Source organism: Lolium rigidum, chromosome 7, assembly GCF_022539505.1.
Source record: "Lolium rigidum isolate FL_2022 chromosome 7, APGP_CSIRO_Lrig_0.1, whole genome shotgun sequence".
Classification (NCBI taxonomy): Eukaryota; Viridiplantae; Streptophyta; class Magnoliopsida; order Poales; family Poaceae; genus Lolium; species Lolium rigidum.
The window spans coordinates 15,505,885-15,528,064 of NC_061514.1; the positions used below are offsets into that span (position 1 = coordinate 15,505,885).

Here is a 22,180-nt window from a genome sequence, read left to right on the forward strand (position 1 = left end):
CCCGCGCCTGCTCTTTTGCAAAATGAAGGACTAGCACATGGTGCATGCTAGTCAAAGTTTGAAGCCATAATAAACTTGAAAAATATGATAAAGCATTCGATACTTCCTAATGAGCTAAAACAAAACACAAAACAGGTATAATGTTTGAAGGTTTAAAGGTAGAACACAAGCAATTCACTTTGGAGTGGCGGTGAAATACCACATATAGGTAGGTATGGTGGACACAATTGGCAAACTTTGGTTTTTGGTAGTTGGATGCATGAGTAGAGCTCATACTCAGTACAGGGGAAGGCTAGCAAAAGACTGGGAGCGACCAACTAAGAGAGCAATAATGACCATAATCATGCATAGCGACGAACCATTATTTATCAAAGCATAAAGTGATATTACAAGTAAAAAAATATATGATCATAGAGGCTTTAGGTGAATGGTTTGTAGTCATAACATGATGTAAACATGTGCCAAGTCAACCCATTAAAGCATCAAAGGAGAATACCACAATATTATGCTTTTTTATGATGGAAATAACACATGATTCTTTCAATGGCACATTAAGCACTCTCAGCTACTTGAGGCAAGTCATGCTACAACAATTCTACTAAGCATATAATCAAAATAACATCCAACATGACATGCCAAAGTCTAGACAAGCTCATTTTGCATCACTATAAGCATGAAACATTTTACTCGTCTCCAACATCAATCAACTTATTTGAAGCAACTCTTATAGACAAAAATCAGTAAAGACCAGAGAGCTAATAATACCTTATCAAAGAAAACTAACAAGCTCTGAACAAAATATGAGTGGAAAACCAAGAGCTAGCTAAACACAGTACTATCAAAAGAGAACACTCGCATAACAATATGAGTGAAAACTAGAGTCTTCTATGCAATTAAACGGAGTGTGTCATTCTTCAAAATAAATATGCTGGGATCCAACCATATGGTACATCAAACAGAAAAAATAAAACTAAAAACAAAAATAAATGCGCTCCCCAAGAACAACACATAGCATATGAAGCAATGAAAATACAACGTCTAGAAAGATGACCTGATGCTTTGTTGATGAAGAGGGGATGCCTTGGGGATCCCCAAGATTTGACGCTTGTACCTCTTGGATATTTCTTGGGGTGACATGGGCATCCCAAGCTTGAGCTTTTGTCCATCTTGCATCTCATTACATCATTCTTCTCTCCCTACACTTGAAAACTTCCTTCGTACAAAACTTAACACAATTCTCATTAGCAGCAATAGTGCAATCAAAATAACAAATCCACTTTGGTTCAGTTCTAACATATATCAAACATCCATTAAAACATTAGCTACCATTGAAACTTTTAAAAAATCTCTTTCCCTCAGAAGAACTCAAAAAGAAAGAGATTAAGAGGCAAATGCAAATAGTGGTAGAAATTTGGCAAAACAGAACAACAGGTAAAGATCGATTTTTTCGAAAATCTTCTATTGCTCAGATCGAAAAGTACTCATCTAACGAAAGTTAGATAATACCCTAGGGCATATGATAAAAAATTGGCAGCTCAAAATTACGTTCTGGCTGGAAATAAGAATTTTTATGGTGAGAACACATAATCTGTTTCAGAACAACAACTTCCCTAAATCTTACTTTCTTCTTATTAGAGGCTATTCTTGGCACAAAAATGAAATAAAAATGATAAGGAGAGGTTATTACATAGGTAATAACTTCCAATTCTAAACAAAATAAAAATTAAATAAATTAAATATGAGTTATCTCCCAAGAGTGCTTTTCTTTAACGTCTTTCAGGTAGGCGCAGAAAAAGAGCTCGCATCAAGTATTTTCAAGTGAAGAAGCATCAAGATCAATGCCAGATGTCTTTTCAACAAGGAATTGTATTTTATACATATAAGTTTTAGAAGACCCTCTCACAACACTTTTGGGTGTTTTCAGGAACAATCCAATCAAAATTCTTTTCCAAATCTTCATGCATTCCTACGAGTTTGAAAGGTATTGGTATTTTGATTTCCTCCCTATTTTCAGGTTTGCTTTTGTCTATCCTTTCAAGTGTACCAATAACATCTACGCATGAGCCTAGCATCTTAAACCGATCAAAGACTTTTCTAGCTTCTATAACAACATCTCTAAATTCTTTAAGCAAAGTTTCCAGAATAAAATCTCTCTTTTCATCATCCTCAACTTCCTGAAGTTTAAGAAACATTTGCTGCATTATGGGGTTAAGGCTAAAAAACCTAGCCTCTAACATTTGAACTAAATAAGCTGCAACAGTTTCATAATTAGGAGCATGTTCTACTAATGATCTATCCTCAATATCTTTATGCTTACTAATATGATTAAATAATTCTTGAATGTTACCTCTCCCAATTAAAGAACCACTACCTATTGATAGGTCTTTCAGAACGTACTTAGGGATCAACATAATGAGCTAAAATAAAGCAACAAAATAACAGCTATAAAAGAAACTAGTTTTTTTTTTATGTTTTTGATATAATGAAGCAAACAAGATAAAGTAAAATTAACTAAGCAAAACAGTAACAAAGTAAAGAGATTGGAGATGAGAGACTCCCCTTGCATAAATCCTCTTTCTCACCGACAACGGCGCCAGAAAAGTAGCTTGATGACCGAAGATTGTTCACCGTTGGGAAACCCCAAGAGGAAGGTATGATGAGCACAGTAGAAAGTTTTCCCTCAGTAAGAAACTAAGGTTTAATCGACCAGTAGGAGAAAGGCGTGACTTCTGAAGGTGTTGCTAGCTGACTTGTGGCAGGGCGCACTACCGGTGTCAGGAACAACATGGAACCCTGTCAACACCCGGATTTTTAAGTCGAGATGCCTATTATGCCATACATCGCAATCCCAGGAATATTATTTTTGCGAGACATAATAGATTGATACCATAGAACATCATTCATTACAAACCATAATTGTCTTACAACAAAGGATCACATGATCCAGTCTTACAACATAGTTGATCTAATGATCAATTACAACACACACAACGGAAGAAACGTAGTAGCGGTCCATCTGTTCTACAGGCAACGCTTGACGTCAGGAGTGGTCCTAGTTATCATAGACGTCTTGTTGTCCATCTTCATGGTACTGGTTCTCCTCTTCATAGTCTGGCTATTTGAATAGCCAGGGACAAAGCCATGAGTACTTTAAAGTACTCGCAAATTAATACTAGTGTAAGCACTATGAACATTGGTAAGGGGGTTCTAAGCTCTAGTTTTATTTGCATAAAGATAGTTTTATTTTATAAGCACTTAGTAGTAAAAGACTCTTTATTTGCCTAACTAACTCAAGTGGGAACATTAGTGTCATTCCCACAACTCTGTTGTGACCAAGTCAAATTCACCTTTCAAGTTCAAGTCACAAGTCACCCATCATATGTCACATTTTGAAATTGTCTGATGACGGAACAGTATGGCCTTTCCAACCGTCCATAACCGTGGACACGGCTATTCGAATATGTTTACACTCTGCAGAGGTTGTACACTTGTGCCACAACTTTTGATTACATCCGTCAGGGATAGCCCTGAATAATCATACTCAGTATGCGGATCATCAACCATAACCTTTCACTTACATATCCTAGTACAGGCACCTCTCCCCATGAGCTTGGCCTCCCAGCCATGGCAAACCGTCATCCTGGGAACTGCACAGGGTTTGGGTAGGACATTCACCTCATTTCACGTCATTTCACTTTAACCGCAAGCAGCCTCGGTATAACCCCTATGACGCTTGTTTAGAGGGAACCCATACTAAAGTGCATAAATTTCTAGTTAAGCCCTACCCATAATCAGGTATTGTGGGGGTACTCAAAAATTGGAATGGTATCGCATCCGAACCCAACCATCAGTTTTTGTCGAAGAGTCACCTTGTCATTCAAAGATAAAATTCACCTTCAAAACTTTCAATAGAATGATTCATCATTCCAAGGTTTTCAAAATCATTTGCTTCACAAGTTCCCATCTAGAGTAGTCAATTTTAGTTTAGCACTAGCAACTATTCATGAGGGGTGCTAACTAAGTTTTAGCTTTCTAGGCTAAGTTTGAAGCTCTTGTAGTATTCTACCTCTAGACCAATATCATTTATAAGAAAAAACTTTGGTAAATCAAGTAAAGTTAAAGCAAAATAAATCTTGGGTTTGGATGAAAAAGACTTTAAATACCAATACTAGTGCCATAGTCTCTTGCACTAGTAACTTGGCAATAGTAGAACTTGCATTGGTAATAGCTTGCAATAATATAGCTTGCCTTGACTGGTGTAGTGATCAAAGTTTTCTTCTTCTTCTTCGTAGACTTCTTCTTCCTCGTAGCACTCAGTACTAGCGTCTATAAATGGATACGAGGTAACAATCACCAATGAATACTTAAGGGGACTACTTAGCCTTAATGGCTCACTCAAGATGATCTATCATCATCACAAATATTACTTAACAACAACTAGGGTTTTCTATTTAGTGGTAGGAAAATAATTTCCTCTCATTGAAAATATTTATTAGAGTTTTCTATTTATTTCCTTTGAGAAATAATTTCCTCTCATTGAATATTGTTAAGATTTAATCTCCATAAATGATAAAGTATGAACTTTTGTTGACCAAAGTCACCACTTCATATTTATCATTTGGGGAAAATGATTTAAATGAGGTATTACACCTACTGCAATTTAAACACTACTATGGAACAATTTAATATCACCAAGTAAGTAAATATGAGGTTCTTTATACCAAAGTTATTTCCTCATATTGAACTACTTGAGATAATGATTTAAATGAGAGGATACCTCTCATACTAGTTAATAAATAATTTTAGGTAATTTAAATGGACTAGAAATGGCCACATAGCCATTATTTTTCTCTAGCCCATGATCATTTGAAACAACCATGTCATATTTCTTACTTATTCAGATAGACAATAAGAAATATGATTTTTGAGAGTTGGAATCAACTCAAAATAGTTCATGGTTGATTTTATAAAAATGTTTGAAATCTGAAAACCTCCTGCCTTGTTATTTTTATTGCAAGTGATCTATAATGAATCAAGAGTTGAGACCAGTGGGGTTGGTTAGATATTTTCATAAGCTTTCTAACAATATCAAAATCATAAAATTTGGCTCAGTAGATATTTTTCTATTTAAATTTGAAGTGGGTAGCAGTATTCAAATTTTGGGTTGAATTGAATTAAACGAATTCAAATTAAACGGGCGCGCGGGAAAACTAACTGGGACGGCCCAACTGTGCTCCAGTGCTCAGCGGGCCGCCTGACAGTGGGTCCCGCATGTCAGCGTCTTTATAACGTCGAAGCGGTATGATTTAAAGAGGGCCGCAGGATTAGAAGTGGATCAAACGGTGCACGTTCGTCACCTTCCGCGACGGCGAGCAAACCCTGGGCGCGGCAGAGTGGGTCGACGGCGGCTTACCGGAGGCTCGGCGAGGGTTGGCGATGCGGGCAATCGATCGAGGAGTTGACGGCGAGTCGAAGGAGGGTCGAGGGAGCGGCGGAGGTGGACGGGAGCGTCTCCTCCGTCTGGCTACTGCCGCGGCGGACTCCGGCGAAATTGGGGCTGCTCCAGCGACAATGTGGAGGGGGAAGGGGTCGAGGAGGCTTAGAGGAAGGAGGGGAGTGAGGTGGTGTGCTCAGAAGGCTTGGGGAGGGACTCCTTTTATAGTGGGCGAGCGAGTCCGAGGCGCATGGATGAGGTCGAGCATGGCGACGACGATACATTGGCGGAGGGAGTTGGGTGCTGACGCAGAGACGTTGGCGATGTCATGGCGGGTATGGAGCGCTTGACGACGCTGAAAATGATGCACTGACGCGGCAGGGAACGTGACGTGAGCTCGCAGTGCCGAGGCGGAAGTCGTCGATGGTGACGACGGCTACCATCCTCTCCGGCGCAGGCGAGCGTGTCTGGGAGGTACCTGGCATCGTGGTGAGTGGGCATGAGAGAGGAGAGGTCAAGGGGAGGACGAGGATGACGGGGAGAGTCGATGCTCTGACGCGTCCAGGGACGTCATCGTGCACGCTCTGGCGCGTCTGGGCGTCGTGGGCGCGTACGGGGCTGGCTACTGCTGGCTTCTCCTTGGTCGAGGGCCGTGTCTATCTTGCTCAGCAGAGAGAGGGGAAGATCCAGGACATGATGATGCATGCTGGATGGGAGAGGAGAGGAGAATGGCATGGAGAGGGGCATGACCACCATGGCATGGTCTTGTCCTTGATGGGATCATGCTCAAACTTTGTCTCTGGTGCTTGGCCTGGTGTAAGGAGTGCAGGAGAGGACTAATGATGACCAAAGCATGGATGATTTAGTCTAAAATCTGTTGGGTATTAGAGTGTCTACGGTTGGCAGATTAGTGCATGCCAAGTGCTCGATGAAATGGCCGCAATAACAAATTATTTGAATTTTTCCAAACTTTTTGGTGGATGTGATTCAATTAATATTTGGCACATGTTGGTGGTGGTGGTGTGCAAAAAGAAGCTGGTTTGAGAAAATCCCAAAATGGCATGATCTTGAATCTGATTTGAGGTTGCCACTTTGCACTCTTATATTAAGCAATAGAAAAGGAACCAGTCAAAGTGGTCACCATCAAAAGTGTTCAACTTTATGAGGTCTTGGATGAGGTGAAAAGAGTTGGGAGGGTTTGGTTTAAGAATTGCTTAATACAAAGGCTCAAAGTGGGTATCATGTTAACAATGGCAGATTTGACCATTATCACATGTCACTTAAATTTGATTTTTCTTTTGATTTGATTTGTGTTTCTTTGATTCAAAAGTGATTACTATTAGTTTAATAACATCTCCAAACCATTGACACAAGGTAGAATGGCCTAGGTTAAAATGGCCATAGCCTCATATGTGGATTTCATGTTTTTATTTTATTTTCTTTTTCTTTGACCAAAGGTCATTGTATTGGGTTCATTGAGTGTTATATTAAGTTTACTAATGGTTTCCAACCATTTTGGCAAAGTAAATATGGCATAGTTCATTATTTGCAAAAATGGCTATTTGCTCTCATATGCTTTTTCTTTTATTTTGTCTTCTTTTTATTTTGTTTCTTGTTGACTTCAAAGAGCAAGGTTTAGGGTTTTAGGAACTTGTTCAACACTTCACAAACAATCATGGAAAAGATCACATCCTACATGCTTGAATACTATGCATATCAAGTGAGGCAATTAAAGTTTTTGTTGGCTCCAATTTTTGGAAAAAGGAAATTCATTTTCTTCTTTGTTGTAAAATTTGGGATGTTACAAACCCGCACACAACACAACCAAAATACTTTTTCCCAACTTACACTGAGGTTGTCAATCTCACCGAATTTGTTGAAAACAAAAGATTAACCGTATAGTATGGAAAGAGATGTTTGTTTTTTGTGGAATTAATGATAACAATGCTTGCAGTAAGTAAACAGAACATGATGATTTTATCAGTGTAAAAGAAAGGACCGGGGTCCACAGTTTACTAGAGGTGTCTCTCCATCAAGATAAATAACATGCTAGGTGAACAAATTACAGCTGTTCAATTGACAGAATAAATACCATACATGACAAGATGATTACTATGAGATTCATTTGGGCATTACAACATAATACATAGACCGTAATCCAACTGCGTCTATGACTAATAATCCACCATCCGGTTATCATCCGAACCCCTTCCAGTATTAAATTGCAAGCAACAGATTATCGCATTAAGCAATGTGTGTAAAGTAAACAATAGAATTAGACAAAACATTGTTGTTTTCTCCCTAGTAGCAATAACACATCTACAATCTTAGAAGTTATTGTCACTCTTCCAGATTACTAGAGGCATGAACCCACTATCGAGCATAAATACTCCCTCTTGAAGTTACAAGATATACTTGGCCAAAGCATCTACTAGCAACGGAGAGCATGGAAGATCACAAATAACATATGAAAAGTATATAATCGATCACAACATAGTATTCAATATTCATCGGATCCCAGCAAACACAACATGTAGCATTACATAAAGATGATCTTCATCATGATAGGCATCTCATAAGATCTAAACATGAAGCATAAATTAGAGAAGACAACCATCCATCTACTACTATGGACCCGTAGTCCAGATATGAACTATTCACGCATCACTTCGGAGGCGCGCATGACGATGTAGAGGCCTCCGTTGATGATCTCCCTCTCCGGAAGGGTGCCGGGAATAGCTTTGAACCCTCCCGAGCTAGGGTTTGTGATGGCAGCCGCAACGAAACTTTTCGTGCATGGAGGCTCAGGCATTTAGGTTTTTCCCGAACATGTAAATAAATAGGCGGAAGGGCGAGGTCGGTGGGTGCCCGAGGGGCCCACACCACCCCATGGCGCGGCCAGGGCCTGGGCCGCTCCATGGGTAGGTGAGGCCACCTCGTGGCGCTTCTCCGTCTCTCCCCTAGACTCCGTCTTCGTTACAATAAAATAGGAACTTCGGCTTTTGTTTCGTCCAATTCCGAGAATATTTCCTGTACAACTTTTTCTGAAATACCAAACAACAGAAAATAGGGAACTGGCATTGTGGCATCTTGTCAATAGGTTAGTTCCGGAAAATATATAAAAGTGCAACGAAGTGTAAACAAAACATATAGAAATTGGTGTAAAACAAGCATGGAGCATCAAAAATTATAGATACGTTTGCAACGTATCAATGGGGAAGACCTCATCCAAGTTTTCAAGATTTTTTCTCTGCTTGGAACCATATATTGAATTTATTTTTGGGCTAAACCATTATTAATGGTGATTTTAACTATGGGTGCATTTGAGGGCGCTGTGGTTTCCCCTCTCCAGTCCCCGTCGAGTGCTAGGGGAAACCCTAGGACCAGCTTGCTGGCCCGGGCAACAGTGGCATCATGACGTCGCATCCCTTCTTGAAGGTTCTGCCTTGGTGCTCGGGTATTTGTGGTAAGAAATGTGGTGGTAGGGAAAGTTCCGAGGGCTATTATCTCGCTTAGTCGCTTGTCACCTTCATTCGTGCAATATCCGAGTTGTATCTTTTTATTTTTTGTTGGGCATGTTTCTGCTGCTACCCGGCGCTTTACGTGTGTGAATCCCATGTATGATCTTTGTTTTATTATAAAGCGGGCGAAAGCCTGTTTCGAGGAGGAGGTGCATAAATTACTGCCCTAGATTTTTGTTCCCAAAAAAATATTTGCCACACGTGAGAAAGAGTTGGGTGCCTCAGAGCCTATATCTACAAATATACACTTCAACCAATCCTACCACCCCCAATTTTGAGTGAATTAAATCCAAGCAGAAGAGGTTGCATGCGAGATATAATTCTCGCTGAGAGTAAGCCAATATGCAGAAATATACATACAATTCAAGCCTCACTTGGTGTTGAGCCTAGTTCATCCATCTACATCCATCCAAGGTCTTGAGCTGATCCATAGTTGCATCCAAGGTCCAACTGAGTTCAAGGGATTTCCATAGTTGCATGTGCATATTATGAATTGTGTCCTTAAAGAAGTCAACTTTCACAAACTATGTCAAGGGCATCCTGACTGACAGCAGTGTTTCCGATGCCGACTCCCTTTCATGGCGTCAACCCCCCTTCTGACCTGCCATAATAACACTGACGTAGCTATGTAGAAGTCAGGGGGGCCACCGCCCCCATCTTTTATAAAATTAGTGAAGCAAAAAAATGTATAGGCTTATAGTAGTTTTTTTACCTTTCCCCCAAGATCATGTTTTTAATGGTTTGCCCCTCCTGGTTTCCTAGCAAGCTATGCCACTGCCTAATAGCTTTGGCTCTGACACATAACCAAGGGTGCAGCCAGTACTCTTATGACGTTGGGACTCCAAGTGCAGAGTGTTGTGGTCAGCGAAGAATTTTCCCCACAAGGTTGACTCAAGGGTTTATATCGAACTCTCGGGGAATTGGGATAGAGTCGCGTCCTTTTCTCTTCTTCTAGCAATCCTGCAGATTACAATAATGCCTTGTGTGCCCAACTCCACCGTGTGATTGTCAAGCACAAGATTTCGTGTTAGTAATAGTAAATAAAAGATGTGGCACAAGTAAAGTAAACTAAACTAATAAAGTAAACTACGTAAAAACGGTAAAGAGATAATTGTTTTTGGGTTTTATGTGTAATTAAGAGAACTAAATGTTTTTGTATTTTCGGATTAAAATATTGCTGTAAAGATAAAGTAAGATAAATGCAATGGAAATGTCTTTGTTATGATTAAAATTGGACCGGGGTTTTATGGGTTCACTTGTCTACTCTCTCTTTGAAGTAGTAGTGGATAAAAACATTTCATCAATGAGATAATGATAATAGAACTTCAATATGTGTTTTGACCTCTTATAATGATGGGGTTCCATGCATGTCTTTGTTAATGAGATACCTATGATTCATGTGTTTGACCTCTTATAAGTAAGTATGCCTCACACTCTAGCACTTTGACAACCACACCTCGTATTACTCAACTGTAGATTACCATAGACCTTTCACGTATTGTTTTAACCAAGTATAACACAAGGGGTACCTACATGCTGCCTATACAAATGACCAAAGGAGACTTAGAATCTCGACTTATGTAGTTGATACGTGCATTTTACATCATTATTGTCACATATATGTTTAGTTTTTATTAATATATGTTGTCATACACCATTATTTATGCATTTTTAGTTTATTTCCGGGACTTTCCTACAAAGTCCCCTTCACTGATATTTAATTACTGGGAAGTAGAAAACCTCCTTTTTTGTTTTTTATTGTTTCGGGGACTTTCTAGACACCTAAAAATCGAGGTAAAAATATCTGATCAGTTTTTCACCAGGAGAAGGACCGTGAGCGAAAGAAGCACGCGAGGGAGGCCACGAGGGTGAAACGGCACCATGTGGCATGCCCAGACATGTAGGGCGCGCCACCTGGCTCGTTTGCGCCTCGGGCATCTTCTCATGCCCCCTTTTATACCAGAGCATCTGTTTTCCCTAAAAACCTAAGCCATATTTTTCCTGAGATTTATTGAGGCGGCGGCGGAGGCGAGAGTCCTCTCCTACTTCGGGAGAGGGCAGCTCCTGCCCACCGTTGCCTCTGGTGAAGGGAAATTGACGCCATCGACATCACCATTTCTCCTTTTCTTGGGGAGGCATCTCCATCAACATATCCATCAACACCAACATCACCACCATCTCCATCTACGAGATCGACTTCGTCCCCCTTATAGTTTGTGTTGAATCGAACCTCGAATATCGTTTTGAGGCTAGTTGCATGTTTGTGATTGGTACTTTATCTTTATTTGGTGGAGAGATTATATATTCAGATTGTGTTGCAATCATTATGTCTCCGGTCCATATAATGTTTGACACTTGTGAGTAGTTCTCCACGTTCTTGAGGGCATAGGATGGTCTGGCTATGATTCTATATGATGTGCAATGAGTATTTGGTCAAGTTTTCTATCTTTTATGTTGTTCTATGATGGTTTTATGTGAACATCGACTGCATATTACTTTACCTATATAGGCTCATAGGGCTGTACTTTAATATAATAAATGTGTTTTGGAAGGGATAGACTGACAGAAACCGTTTTCCAATACTATGAGTTGCATTAGAGGGGTTTATGTCGGGGACCAAAGATCTTAGTTCTATGGTGGGATATTTATGTCTTAATGATTCCTATATTTCTCATGAAAATGGCTCTGGACCCATCATAAGGGGTGCACTTTCTCATATTTATGGCTGCACTTTATTTAGGCTCCGCCCCTAACTGAATAAAACTTGACAAAATATATACCAGGTTGTGTAGAACTCTGATGCTAGTAAATCCATGCCGCCCTCGGGAACATTTGTGTCATATAAGCACACACACACACACTTGACCTCTTGTCCTCTTGATGCATAAAGGATTGGGCTTTCTCTCATTGAGAGCATTTACACACCGCAATTTACTTTCTGCATTTTACTTTATTGCAAACTATACACACAAAATACCAAAACTAATGCTTTATTATTATTATTTACTTGTCAAATTTGCTAACCAATACCTTTAGATCCTCCTGGGTTCGACAACCTTTCTTATTGAAAAGTACTTCAATTGATTTCCTGCACTCGGGAGCCATCATACATGCTTCATAAATGAAACGCTGTTGAGTTTAAGCATGCATTTTAAGAAATTCCAAACCAAACGGGCAAGAGACAATGCAAACATCATTTTCCATGTGATGATACACCCTTGTGCCAAATATGAGTTCATTTGAACAATGCTAGGTCACATAATGGTCAACAAGTAGTTCATTTAGGTAGAAAGACATGATCGTCGCACATGGTACCTCATATGTTTGAGTGTGGATTCAAAGAGAAGGAATTGTTTTTCAAGGTTATTATTTCCATGGATAGTATTTTACACATAAGTTACAAATTTGAAGGTTTCAGTTTTTTTTGAATAATTTTAAATTACTTATGCATTGGATCTCATCCGAGACTCCGAACAATAATCGAACTACATTCCATATTCTATATCTACTTAAAACGGCATCAAACCTTAAGTGTGTCACCCTACGGTTCACGAACTATGCAGACATGATCGAGACACTTCTCTAATAAATAACGAATAGCGGGACCTGGAGATCCATAATGACTCCAACATATTCAACGATGACTTCGTGATCGAAAGAACCATTAACATACGACCCGATTCCCTTTGTCGCGCGATACTTTACTTATCCGAGGTTCGATCGTCGGTATCTCTATACCTAGTTCAACCTCGTTACCGATAAGTACTCTTTACTCGTACCGTGATATGACATCTCTTGTGGGCCAGTCACCTGCTTACAAGCTAATTGGATGACACTTTCCGCGTCCGCGGAGACGCATCCCAGGCACATATTTGGGCCAGGTTTGCGTCTCCGCGGACGGTCCGGTCACTTTGCGTCGCCCCGCTGGAGGTGGTGCCAGACGCATTTCCGGTCACGGCGGACGAAAACGGTCGCTCCGCAACCGTTTGCGTCGCGCCGCTGGAGATGCCCTCATGCATTGCCAACGTCAAGAGGTACAATTAAGAGCTCTCTTCTAATTTTTTAGGCCCAGGTAAACACGTAGGAGAGTTAGCTACTCCCTCCGTTCTAGAGTGTAACTCACAATCCTCTAATATCTTGGCCCAAGGCGTAACATGATTGGAGCAAAAATTATGACTAATTAGGCCGTATTGTGATTTTTCGTAACTGCAACGGCCAATAAAAACAGCTCCATAATTATTGCATGCATTATGGAGTGAGTCTCCCGCATGGCTGCATGTGGATGAGAGGAAGGTGCGGGCTGCATGCATACGCTAATTAACTCCAATTAATACAAAATTATGCCTTATTTGTCTCATATGTGGGACAACCTGAAAACGAGAATGTGACTTACACTCTAGAACGGAGTGAGTATTAGACTAGCTATATAGATAACATGACAATAACATACTTGGTGGCAGGAGCAATATATTAAGCTTTAATTCATTGCATATATCGATGAATAATCTAGTACTATCTCCGTCCCGATTAACAGGGCCTACGCGTATTCCAAGATCATCAGTTTGACGTATATAATATAAGATTTGCACTATACAAATTATACCATTAAAAAGTAGAATATCTGAACTTTCCAATGATATGTACTCCTAAATATCTTGTATTGGAGTATTTTGTAGTATATATCTTGTGTTATGTTGGTTAAATTGGAGACCTAAGGATACGCGTAGAACCTGTAAACCGGGACGGAGGTAGTAGACTAATTTTCTAGTAGTACCTAACTATAACTGTACTAGTACTGCTACACGTACGAGGAATTCCCGTCCAATCCTTGTCCGACATGGCACAGGGTCCATCAATCAAAATATCTCATGGCTAGACAACCCGTCGTATTATCTTCGATAGGCATTATAAGACATATAAATTTTCAAATTAATAGACATTTAGATATATCTTATTTATTGTTCTATCTTCTATGATTCATGTTTTTTTTCTTCTCTTCTCTCGTACTCCCTCCGTTCTGAAATAATCTACACTCTAGCTATAAAATAAGTTCTTAAATAATCTACATTCGAGCTTTTACTCCATTTGTCCTCAAAAGAGGATAAGTGTTAAGGATTTTGCATTGTAAAAATATCATCCACCATGTCTCACCTCTTTAATTCACCTCCAATAAGCTATATGTTACTCCCCACGAGTAGCCTAATACTCCTAATCGTTGGACACTAATTTACCATTCCTATTCGTAACGAAGTACGAATCGTTGAACTAACGTGGGACAGTCCACTTCTCACATTTCAGCCAACTACAGACAAGAAAAAATAATCCTTGATCGATGGGCCCCACCATGGAGTACTGGTGGAGGAGTAGTACAGTGTTTATTTGGGTCATTCATTTTTTTTTTATTAATTGGGACCTGGGCACTTCTATCGTGGCACTCATGACCCTGTCGCGTTGTACTTGCATGAACGGTTCATATTTCTAGTGGCAGAGGTTGAAGGCATTCCATCTACCTAGCCGGAAATATTACCCACAACATTGAAACAGATTTTTGCCAAGCCGTGCATATGCTCATGGGTTGGTTCCATGTGTGGCTATCAGTGGGTATAGGTTGGTTACATGCGTGGCCAGTTGGATACCCACGCACCACGCACACGGAGAACCAGTTTCAAAGATCATCTCCGACAGCCACACTAAAAATAATTTTTATTGAATGAGGAAGGTGGTAATCGGCACTTTAGCGGGCGCGCCAAAAACGAGCGCGCGGTAAAAAATTAGTAAAAAATTAGCACGTGAGATAGAACGTCATCTAGCGCAGCATACTTGGCGCTTCCGCTCCAATGCGCGGCAAACCGAGTCGCCGCGTGCGAAAGCCAACCGCAACACTAGTTCCTCAACGCGTGTTTATGTTGTCGTGGATTATCCGCGCTCATCTACTCTGATAACTCCGACGCGCCGCTTCGTCGCTTTCGCTGCGGACAAGCGAGGCTGCGCCGCTCCCCAGCAGTCACCACCGTCCAACCGGCTGAATTAACGCCCCCACAACGACCAAATTGGTTGCTCCGTCGCCGCTCCCTGATTTCAAGTCGGCGACATCGTCGCCTTGCTGCTCGCCGCTCCCCCTCCCCCCACGTGCAAGGTGCTCGCATGTCGCGTCCCTGCCTCCGCACCGACAGCTGCAAGGTGCTCAGAGGTATTGGCGCGCTCAACCCAGCCCTTTTATTTGCGTTATAAGAGCACCGGCTAAATTTTAGGATCAATAGATTCTTTGGTACATCATGAACGGTTGTGTCATCATGCATAACATGATCATCGAGAATGCATGCGGGCAAGACAATAACTATTCACACTATGAGTTGATGGGACACCTTGTGCAAGTGTGTAGAAGAGAAGAGGGAGTGGCCTATTTTATTGCATTGTACCATTCGATTTGAAATACTATTCTCCATGATCAGCTTCAAGATGATCTCATCAAGGAGTGATGGACATGGAATGACCAACAATAGTTTCATCTCATATGTATGTTTGTGGTATTGTTGAAAAACTATTTGTTGTATTGTTGATGACCTATATGTTGTATTGACAATGAACTATTAATATGTGTTGTAATAAAATTAAACTATTTATTGTTGATTTTTCCTGTGTTGATCTTCGGTGTTCTACTATATGTGTAGTTGTTTACTCTTTATGGAGACGTCAGTGCGCTGCATTTTACATTAGTTGGAAAAGCGCTGCTATCCGCATGCTACTTTTTTGGAAGTCCGGTGATGCAGCCATGCAACCGGCAAGCAGAATAGCCAAAACAGGCGTTGCAACAAAATTTAGCGCGCGGCTATTTTGTTCGCTTGTTGGAGATTCTCTAATTCCATGTTTAATTTGGTAATTAAACTACCTAGGATACACATAATTAATGTAAAATGTATATTAATTTAAAATAAATTTATGGCTTAGAGTCTAGACTATATCAGTACGAAGGAAGTATATCCGTTCCGATTTAGGCTATACTCTCCCCGTCTTCAAATAAGTGGACGTTTAGGCTTAAATTTTATCCATGAAAGAGTGTATTTTCTATGTTTTCAATACACTTTAAAGTAGAAAAAAGTGTTTCTCTCTCATCGCACGGAAATCAAATCCAATAATATTCAACACATACTATCTTTATTTTCTATATGCTCTTAGCTTATTGTAGATGAAAAATTAAAGAGGAGAGAGATTTTAGTTTGCATCTTCCTAATACAATTGTCTCTCCACAGTAAGATTTATCCAGGGACCATTGCATGTACATGTACGCCTAAATAGAACAGTATCAGCCAACAACCATCGACCACCCATTCTCATTCAATTTCTCAAATACTTCGCAGCAGCTAGTAACTACTTCGAATCAACATCAACTTATAAATAATTTATAATCATAGATTTTTAAAATTTTAAATACTTTGCAAAATAGAAAATATTTCCATCGTTGATCTAATGTTATCTTAGAAATCCTATTCTAACAAATTTGTGGCCTCGGATGGATATTAAATCATAACGGAGGAACTCTGTTTTGTTTTAGTCTACATTTTGCAAAAGATCAGAAAATTTAGGCAAACATTGATTTATTTTTTGAGGGGGAGGCAAGCATTGATTAGTACTATTGTAACAACACACATCTGCATGCATCGCAAAGCAATTATAACAGGAAGCAACATTTGCATCGAAGTGATGCTGACCGGGCGGGGATGGGTTGGTTAGATGTGTGGCTAGCAGGGTACTCACGTATCGCATGGATGGACAGTTTTAATGGCACATTTAATGCTAGAGTTAAGTCCTCTCTCTGTCTTTTTTTGACAATCAATACCACATATATTCATAATAACAAATAGTACATGGTAGAGATACACGAGCTGTCTCCAGCGATTACAAAATAAAGTCTAAAAGATACTAGCAAATCTTCGAGGTCTTCAAACTCTTTCTTCTTCCAAGACATAATCTTGTACTTTTCTGAAGGCAGCCAAAGATAGATAACAAACCATAGACCTGTAAATACCAACGAAGGTTCTCCCATAATTTTAATTTGACCCGCAATGCCAAGGCTGCGTGCACGCGCGCAACCATTAAAGTAGTCAATCAACATCGGCAAGAGTACCAACACCAAGTATGTCGGGAATAAAAACCGATCTGCCTTGTCGACGTTGATGGAGAGCCGCGAATACGAATCACCATTGTCGAGGACGTAGCAATCGGGACAAGAACTGCGAGGATAATCCTCCTCGCGGCAACCATGAGAAAAGATCCAAGATCGATCCGCGAAGTAAGATCCGAACACCCATACCTAGATAATTGTAATCTTTCAAGCACCACCATTGACGTCGGGAAGGAGATCTCGTCGTCGAACGAAAGGCCGAAGATCACTTATTGCGGACGATGCCATCTCCATTGCGGGGAAACCAACAAGAAAACGGCGACCAAAAACCTAACATAGACTACCGAAAAGACTACTTTTATTGAAAACTCCACTCATAGATCGGGTTCCCCACTCCTTCCGACGCCGGCGAAGCCGGCCGGAGGAGGGGGAACCGATCTATGGAGGAGGCTGAGTAGGGGCGGCTAGGGCTTTTCTCAAGAGGCGGCGGCTACAAGTCCTCTCTCTGTCTTAGTTTAATATAGGTACGTACCGTTAGTTTAAAAAATCGATTTGACCATTATTTTGGTCAATAAAATATAAAATATATGTCACAAAAATTATATTATTGAAAAGTTTTTTGCATACGAATCTAATGATATAGATTTTGTAGACATAAATTTATATTTTATTGACTAAATCAATGGTTAAAGTTTGTCTTAAACTGTGTGCGTGCCTGTTAAATCGAGACAGAGGGAGTACCTAGAATTGCCATAATAAATGTAGAATGTACTCCTGACCAAAATATGTTGCATATAAACTTTGGTCAAAGTCAACCTTCATAAAGTTTAATCATCTATATTAATAATAATATTAACATATATAATAAAATAATATTTTTAGAATTGTTATGAAATATATTTTTATATTATATGCATTTGACATGGTAGATCTTTGTATTATTATCTATATTCTCGATCAAAGTTTGCATAGTTTAACTTGCGCGGAAAATTATGCACAACATAAAATGGGCAGGAGGGAGTACTTCCTTTGTTCCGGTGGTTTAGGTCTATGTGGATGCTTAGATTACCAATTTAACTAACATAATACAAGTTGAAAGAAACTTAAATGTTATAATTTTTAATGGTATACTTTTTTATGCAACAATTTATATTATGTTTGTCAAATTGCCAATTTAGAGATACGCGTAGGTCTAACCCACCGAAATGGAGAGAGTAATTTAGAAAAAAAATAGGACGTAAAATGTAGACTGAACTAAAACAGATGGAGTACCTTCATTCTAATTTATTCCACATTTTATAAAAGTTAGAAAATCAAGGCAAAAAGTTACTACTCTCATCGTGGGTAGTAACTTATATGTAGTTTCATGTATAGTGTTATTTTTTACTCCCTCCATTCTGAAATACTATGCATTATAGGCCTAAAATTTGTTCTGAAATACTCAACATTCTAGCTTTTAGTTAACAAGAATACGAAAAATAAAGTGGTTCTCCTTTATGTATTGGATGTCACTATGTTCAATGTAGTTTGAATTGGTTGTTTAGCAATTTAATTACTACTAATAAATGCACTACTAATTCATCTGATTTTTCCTAGAATGTAGACTAAAAGATAGTTATGGAGGGAGTATGTTGTAGGCTCATCTTATCTTGAGGTGTGTGGTGTTATAGTAACTTAGCTAGTTTAACATAGGCAGCTCACATAGGATTAGTCATCTCCTCTCATTTTATTTGTGAACTATGTTTGCTTGTGATTTATGAACTATGTTTTTAAACTGAGTGTCAACTATTGAAATGTAATGGATTTTAATCTTTGTTGTTACATTATTGTATTATGTTCGAAATTGCTAAATAGGGGCCTATAGGCATTACAGACCAAATGGGTGGCACCGTTGGGCGCAAAGCCCATCATAAACGGACATAAAATTGGTGTTGAAGCAATTTTGTCATAGCATTTCTTTAAAAAATGTCTTGACAATTCTGTCATAAAAAAAGCCCGGTGTGAGGATTTTTAGTGCAACATTCTCTATCTTAGTGGTAATTCACCATGGTGAGATATTTACTAAAAATGTCGGGAAGTTCGGGCAGATGCGAGTAGCTCATACTACGGATCGATTTCCGGAAAGTTGTGGGAGAATATGCAAAATGACGTGTTTTTGGTTCTAGGCGTTGGATGCTTGCTCCCTGGTCCGTCAACCGACGCCTATCGTCGACCTCCTTTTTTGACGTGGTTGTTGCTTAACCATTCCCTGGTTGTTGCTTCTTGTCCGCCGTCATTGTCTGTTGCTTTATATACACAAATCAGTGCGAACAAAAACCATGTACATATCAGTGCGAGAGTTTTATTGAAACTTCAGCTGGTAGGCCTGATTGTGTGAGGGGTGAACGGAATGCCGGGCGCGGAGTTCATGCCGTCCGATCACGAGCTTCACGGCGCCGCCATGGTCCACAGTGTGGAGATCCCGGTGATCGACATGTCCTCCAACAACGCTGGCAGCCTCATGGTGCAGGCGTCGATGGAGTGGGGGATCTTTCAGGTGGTGAACCACGGCGTGCCGGCGTCGGCCATGTCCGAGCTGCAGCGCGTGGGGCGTGAGTTCTTCGCGCTCCCGCAGGAGGAGAAGCAGCGGCACGCCATTGACCCATCGTCAGGGAAGGCCGAGGGCTACGGCTCCACGCTGAAGCGGGACGTCCCCGGCGGCATGATGACCTGGTCCGAGTTCCTCTTCCACAACCTCGCGCCTCCGTCCGCCGTCGACCACGCAGTCTGGCCGCAGAAACCCAATGGGTACAGGGAGGCCAACGAGGCATACTTTGCGCACCTGCATACTCTGACGCGAAGGCTGTTCGAGGGATTGTCTGCGGGGCTGGGGCTGGAGGAGGGCGCCATGGAGGAGGCCTTCGGCGGCGACGACGTGGTGTTCCTCCAGAAGATCAACTTCTACCCGCCATGCCCGCACCCGGAGCTGGCGCACGGAGTTGCGCCGCACACCGACCTCAGCACGCTCACCGTGCTCATGCCCAACGAGGTGCCAGGGCTCCAGGTGTCCAGGGACGAACGCTGGTACGACGTCAAGTATGTGCCCGGAGCCATCATCGTTCACATCGGCGACCAGATCGAGGCAAGCTTCCACTATGCCCCCAGTACATTAGTTGTTCTTGATCTGTGTTGTTACGTCAGTTGTTTTTACATGTGTTTCTCTGTGGCAGATTTTGAGCAACGGGAGGTACAAAGCCGTTTTGCACCGGACGACGGTGAGCAATGAGAAGACGCGGATGTCGTGGCCGGTGTTCGTCGAGCCGCCGATGGAGCACGTCGTCGGGCCGCACCCGCAGATCGTCGCCGGCGAGGGCCAGGCCAAGTATAAGGCTAAAAAGTTCAAGGACTACAAGTACTGCAAGATCAATAAGCTACCGCAGTAGTCAATCTTTCCATCAAGACCTTTTGCTTATGTGTGCGTCAGTATTTACTTCGGGTTTGTCTCTTGTGCTTGTGCACATCTCTTGGATATCCCTGGCGTAATATTTTCTGCTTGTACTGCCTCGATGCTATATTATTGGTTAAATAATTTATAAAAGGGTTGTGTCTAATTCTTATTCATCTGAGAATTAGCTTCGTTTAAATAATGTACTACGTGAATAGTTTTTGTATGGTATGAGCATTTCTTTGTAGCGTAGACCAATAAAATCTTAATTGTATCCTCATGTACAGCTGGAAAATCTTATTCGATAAGATTCATGAATAATTATTTTGACACTGTTCTAGTAATTAAAAGCGGGAAAGCTACGCACTGACAGAAAAAAAGCAAAGGAACTAAGTATGTGCTTAAAGCAAGCAGTCAAGAAAAGGCTACCACTACGGGAAAAATATGCGTCGCCGTGCAGCATTTCTTTGCCGTGTGTCCCCGCACGGCAAAGAAATCTTTGCCGTGCGCAGAGATAAAAACGCACGGCAAAGACCTTGGTCACGGGAAAGATAGACACAAGTGCACGGCAAAGATACGATTCACGGCAAAGATGGAAGAGGCCGCACGGCGAAGAAAGGTGCACGGCAATGGTCCAACACACCGCACGGCAAAGACTTGGTGCACGGCAAAGGCGTTGGGCATTGCCGTGCCTCATCCTTTGCCGTGCGCGCAGCTGGGTTGCACGGCAAAGCAGCCTTTGCCTAGTGTTTTTGAAAAACGCACGGCAAAGAAGCCTTTGCCTAGTGTAAGCGCACGGCAAAGATGTAGAAACTGGATTTTTTCTCATCTCAAAAGGCATGGCATGGTATAGTTATCAACAAACGAACACATATCTCAGTGGCAAGGTTGCACGCTTTCCATACTTTGTGTCCTAGGTTCGATTCCCAGACCAGCCAGTTTGGGGCCTTTTTTTAGATAAAACATGTTAGGCACACGGCAAAGAAGCGACCTTTGCCGTGCGGCGTCACACGGCAAAGCCTTTGCCGTGCAACGTTGGCGAGTCACACGGCAAAGAAGCCTTTGCCGTCGATAACATTGCCGTGCGGGGTCGCACGGCAAAGCCTTTGCCGTGCAAATAGGGCTCTTTGCCGTGCAAGCCTGTTTTTCCCGTAGTGTACATCGCCGGCTGATCAAACATGGAAGAGACCTGAGCAAGGATAGACAAAAATTAATGTTGGTGCTTTTTTTACCGGAAGACAGCTCATGGGGAGCTTGGGGTGCTGTATGAGAACACTATGGCTCTCTTGTGTTCTCAGCGTGGGGCATCACCACTCAATGTCAGTCGGCGGAAATGGCTGAAGCCATCGCTTGTCTCAAAGGCCTCTCAAACTCGCTGTTAACCTCACTCATGGGAATTTGTTGCTTCAAAACAAATAGTAATTCTGTGCTGAAAGTTTTTGATCCCAGATCAATAGACAGATCGATGGAAGGTAGCATAGCAAAGGAGTGCCATTTACTGAAACCAGAGGATTAATCAATCAAATTAGAGCATTTTTATGGTACCCAGGTACTCCATATTTAGAGTTAGGAGTACCCAGTCAAACCCAACATCCATTTTTTTGAAAGCATATATATTAATACCGAGCCAGCAGGCCGCCTCATTAAAAACCTTCCAGCCCCCTTAGGTACCCTGGAAG

At 41.1% G+C, this 22,180-nt stretch overlaps 1 protein-coding gene across 1 annotated transcript; it reads left to right on the forward strand.

Annotated features, from left to right (window-relative positions):
- The first annotated feature begins 19,387 nt into the window (after positions 1 to 19,387).
- LOC124674562 (flavonol synthase/flavanone 3-hydroxylase-like) lies at positions 19,388 to 20,675 on the forward strand. The gene is made up of 2 exons (XM_047210606.1): positions 19,388 to 20,198; positions 20,287 to 20,675. The coding sequence occupies exons 1-2, from the start codon at positions 19,467 to 19,469 to the stop codon at positions 20,497 to 20,499; spliced, it is 945 nt and encodes a 314-aa protein (XP_047066562.1). The 5' UTR covers positions 19,388 to 19,466; the 3' UTR covers positions 20,500 to 20,675.
- The last annotated feature ends 1,505 nt before the right edge of the window (positions 20,676 to 22,180 follow it).

What these genes read in the sequence shown, in the direction of transcription:
- LOC124674562 (XM_047210606.1), top strand. Translation starts at nt 19,467, where the DNA reads ATGCCGGGCGCGGAGTTCATGCCGTCCGATCACGAGCTTCACGGCGCC. An exon ending in ACATCGGCGACCAGATCGAG is followed by an intron (nt 20,199 to 20,286) that starts GCAAGCTTCCAC and finishes TCTCTGTGGCAG; the next exon opens with ATTTTGAGCAACGGGAGGTA.